This window comes from Cotesia typhae, unplaced genomic scaffold (genome assembly GCF_013202065.1).
Source record: "Cotesia typhae breed Kobodo isofemale line unplaced genomic scaffold, CoteBio_Ctyphae contig_27, whole genome shotgun sequence".
In the NCBI taxonomy this organism is placed as follows: Eukaryota; Metazoa; Arthropoda; class Insecta; order Hymenoptera; family Braconidae; genus Cotesia; species Cotesia typhae.
In genome coordinates this window covers 2,166,276-2,170,745 of record NW_027423733.1, presented here as the reverse complement: position 1 = coordinate 2,170,745, position 4,470 = coordinate 2,166,276, and the positions used below count along the sequence as shown (strand labels likewise).

The window sequence follows — 4,470 nt, the reverse complement described above, 5'->3', positions numbered from 1 at the left end:
GTCTGGTGATTTGAGAGGGGATTAGAGTCGGTCAATTCACTAGCCCGGCAGCTCCGATGGACTGAGTGGGGGTTTCGAAGGTAGCGGCCCAATAACAATTTAGAATAATTTCCCACTATAAATAGAATAATATTCCACTAGCTCTCTCGTTAAGGTCCGTGCTTTTGTTAGTACCATGACTAGCTCTCTAGTCGTGGTCCGTGCGATTTTTGATGCCAAGTGATGATTTTGGCTTTTTTCAACATTCTCCCCCCCAAATTCTGCAGGAATGCAATCAGACGACTCTTGGTGAGGAGCTAGTGGGAGAAGAGCTAACTTGACAATTGGTCGAGTAAGAATTGATGTAGCGGTCTTGAGAGTGACTACTCGAGTAAGTCCATCTTTCCCAGGGTGAAGTTGGATTACTCTCGCGAGAGGCCATTTTGAAGGAGGAAGTCTTTCATCTGTTATTAAAACTAAAGACCCTAGTTTGATATTGTCTTGTTGGTTGCGCCACTTTGAGATGGACTGATGTGCAGATAAGCATTCTGCTGATCATCTGTTCCAGAATTGTTGGAATCGTTCCTGTATCCTTTGAAATTGAGATAATCTTGATTCGTTCACGGAAGTTAGAGATGGTTCAGGTATGGAGTTGAGCGCAGCTCCTCGAATGAAATGGCCTAGAGTTAGGGCTGAGAGATCTTCTGGATCATCTGATAAAGTACTGAGAGGTCTTGAGTTAAGTAATGCTTCAACTTGTGCTAGGAGAGTAGAAAAATCTTCAAATGTGAAGCTGGTTTCTGATATTGACGATTGGAGATGACGTTTGACAGATTTCACTGCAGCTTCCCATTTTCCTCCCATGTGAGGTGCTCCTGGGGAATTAAATTTCCAATTTGTACCATCATTAGTGAGTAGACGTTGAAGCTCTTTTGATTCTGAGGTAGCCTTGGAGAAGAGACGTTTCAATTCATTGTCAGCTCCTTTGAAATTAGTTCCACAATCACTATGTAGTGTTTTGCAGATTCCTCGTCGGCTAGAAAATCTTCGAAATGCCTTCAAGAAGGCTTCAGTTGAGTAGTCTGAGACTGCTTCAAGATGAATTGCTGACGTTGAGAAACAGACGAAGACTGCTATCCACCCTTTAAATTTCTTTGCACCTCTTCCTTGAAATGTCTTCAATGTAATTGGTCCAGCGTAATCAACTCCAGTTGTTTCAAAAACTAATGATGGAGTTACTCGAGATGACGGTAGAGGAGCCATGAGTTGTTGTGTTCGGACTGCTCGGATTCGGGCGCAGACTAAACAGTGTTGGATAAAAGACTTGATTGGAGCTCTTCCTCCTAATATCCAACATTGACGTCGTAGGTACATTAGTGTAAGTTGAGTTCCACCGTGGAAGGTCCGGGCATGAGCATCTGCGATGAGAAGTTCAGAAAGTTTACATTGTCGAGGTAAGATGGGTGGGTGCTTGCTGTCATGATCAAGTTGAGAATTTTGAAGACGTCCTCCAACTCGAAGTATACCTTGATGATCTAATCTTGCAGTTAGTCTAGAGAGGGCATGAGATTTTGCTAAGGGTTTACCTGACATTATGGTGCTGATCTCGGATGAGAGGTATGCTTGCTGAGTTGCTTTTATCCAAAATAGTTTTGCTTTCTCTAAGTCTGCCGGTCCAATTGGAGATGTTGATACGTTCGAGTTGGGGATCCGCTTGAAACATGAGATGGCTCGTTGACATAGTGCTGTTATTCGTAGTAATTTGTTGAGGTCTTTGTGAAAGGTCTTTACACATGGAAGATCTATCAAGTCCCAGATTGTTGGTTGTATTACTGCTGTTAATGAAATGCCAGGTCGTTCTTCTAGATCTTCTGTTGGAGATGGAGCTACTGAGATTGGCCAATATTCAGGAGATTTAGCTAACCAAGGTCGACCTGTCCACCAGAGATGATGACTAATTAGTTGAGAGGCGTTTAGGCCTCTTGAAGCACAATCTGCTGGATTGAGTTTTCCGGACGTGTATCTCCAACAGGCGTTTGGAAGTGTTTGATGAATATATGAAACTCTGATTCCAACGTATTCTTTCCATTTCATGGGGTTATTTTTAACCCATGCAAGTGTTATTGAAGAGTCGGTCCATAGAAATACGGGGACATCTTGGAGTTCTAATGTAGATTGTGTATGCTTTATGAGATGGGCGAGAAGTACAGCAGCTGAACGCTCTAATCGTGGAATGGTTAGTCGCTTGATTGGAGCGACTCTAGTTTTTGAGCAGACTAGAGTGACTTTCGACTTTCCTTGACAATCAGTGATCCTGAGATAAACAACAGCAGCCATTGCTAGCTGAGATGCGTCGGAGAATCCGTGGAGTTGTACCGAATAAAAATTGGATTGCAGATTAATCCATCTTGGTATTCGAAGTTCAGTTAACTTTGATGTCTTCTCGAAATTTGGCCCATTGATTTACTGTATCAGGGCAAAGTTGATCATCCCAATCAAGCTTCTCAAGCCAAAGTTGCTGGAGTAAAATTTTTGCTTTAATGACCACTGGAGAGATGAGGCCGAGAGGATCGAAGAGTTGAGCTACTTCTGAGAGAATTGATCTCTTGGTTATTACTGCACTTTCTGATATGGAGCTTTGAAATATAAACTGATCATGAGTTGATGACCAGGAGAGACCCAATACCTTTGATAATGATTCATCAAACGTGTGAAGCGATGACTTGTCCTTGGATTGAGATGTCGATGGAATAATAAACTCTTGTGTGTTGCTTTTCCATTTATCTAGTGGAAGACATGCTGAAGCGCACATGTTGTTAAGCTGTTGAGCTATTGTGTTGAGATGGTCAATTGAATCAGCTCCACCTGAGATGTCATCAACATAACTGCCTTGTTACATCGAAAACGCAACTAAAATTTATTTATTTTTATCCTAGCCGTTAGGCTAATAGATAAGGATCTGAAGCTGTATGGGAAGGGGTTGAAGTTATAATATAAGAAAATGAATTCAATTTAATAAATATATTATAAAATTATCATACAAAGATTTGAATTATTAAAACAAACATAAAAATCTCAATTAAGAACTTACTTAAATGTCATTGTTACCGTTTCTTTACATAATTGAAATTTACTTTACTAACAATTTTTTTTTTGAATCTGACGCGTGGTTTCATTAAAACTTATAAAAACTTTTTCGATGTTAACACTAGGACGTCAGGACAACGAGAGATATTTTTGTTGAAAAATCGTAAAGGTGTCGAATTTTAGGGAGTTACTTATTTTTACTAGATGGGAGAAATAATGTCCAATTATTTTTCTATTTCCTTGAGCCCTTGCCCTCTCTCTTAGATTTTTCTATAATGTTGCATGAGTCCCCTCTACTTGGGTCAGAGTACAATATCGCTTCTCCTTTACTCTTAGGCTCTATTATACATCTATGTGTTTGTGTATACGTAAGCGCATTTATGCATAGACAAAGACATACATATGTACTATTTTACATTAAATTATTTACTGTGACCAAATTTTTATATTAAATTAGTTAAATAAAAATTAATTTGTGCATAGATTACAAATTGTCATTAGTTTTTTAGATCTAAATTTTTCTTTTTATTTAAGTCGTTATTTTATTCGAAAATAAAAGAAAACATTTATTTATTTTTTTTTTGTTTAAACTTAAATTATAGTTATTAAATTTTGTTTCTTAATTTATCAACATATATATATTTTTTTCTTCTGTTGATACTAGAATTATCATAACATTCCTTTTTATTTTTTTCTTTTATCATTATTTACTTTTATTTTATTTAAACTATTGTTTATATATACATTTATTTTGTTATCGAAAACTTCTATTTCGGATCTCGACAAAGTTTAAAATTCTATTAGGGTATTTGTTCAGGCTCAAATCCCTTAGTATGGTCAGGCCAAACTAAAACTAAATTTATCAAATAAGTTTCTTTTGAAAATGCTATTGATAAATTTGAAGATAACAAAATTTTAAAAATAAAATAAATGTATGTAATTAGTTGTAAGAACATAAAATTATTTATGAATAATTAAATTCTATTTGTTATAAAATAAAAATGTCGGACGTTGAGTCCGACATAACACCCCCATTGTTTGACCAAAACACGAGTGAAATTTATAAAATAAATGAACGAGTGTGAGGTCAACTAAACATTTCGTTAAATTATATCTATCTTATAGTTACAAATTATTTTAAAGTAGTAGTTATTTATTTTCTCTTCTTGTCTTCTATCCATCGGTGATCGCTGGTAGTACGTTGATAAAGAATAGACTATCGACTAAAGGCAATGAGAGCTACATCGGCCCAGTGCCGCTGTTGAATATCTTTCTTCAGTCCGTAAGGTTTTAATCGATTGGTTCTTTTAAGTTGTTGTGATAAGAGTAACTGTTTTTGTAATTTCTTCGTATGTAGTAGGTGTTATTAAATTTGTGTGACTTCCTTGACCAAAAGTGTATAAT

The 4,470-nt window shown here is 36.7% G+C and overlaps 1 protein-coding gene across 1 annotated transcript; it reads right to left on the bottom strand.

Annotated features, from left to right (window-relative positions):
• Positions 1 to 534: 534 nt before the first annotated feature.
• On the bottom strand, positions 535 to 2,316 carry LOC141525682 (uncharacterized). Its single transcript, XM_074240243.1, has one exon. It carries the CDS (start codon positions 2,314 to 2,316, stop codon positions 535 to 537), a length of 1,782 nt encoding a protein of 593 aa, XP_074096344.1.
• Positions 2,317 to 4,470: the final 2,154 nt, after the last annotated feature.

What these genes read in the sequence shown, in the direction of transcription:
- LOC141525682 (XM_074240243.1), bottom strand. Translation starts at nt 2,316, where the DNA reads ATGGCTGCTGTTGTTTATCTCAGGATCACTGATTGTCAAGGAAAGTCG.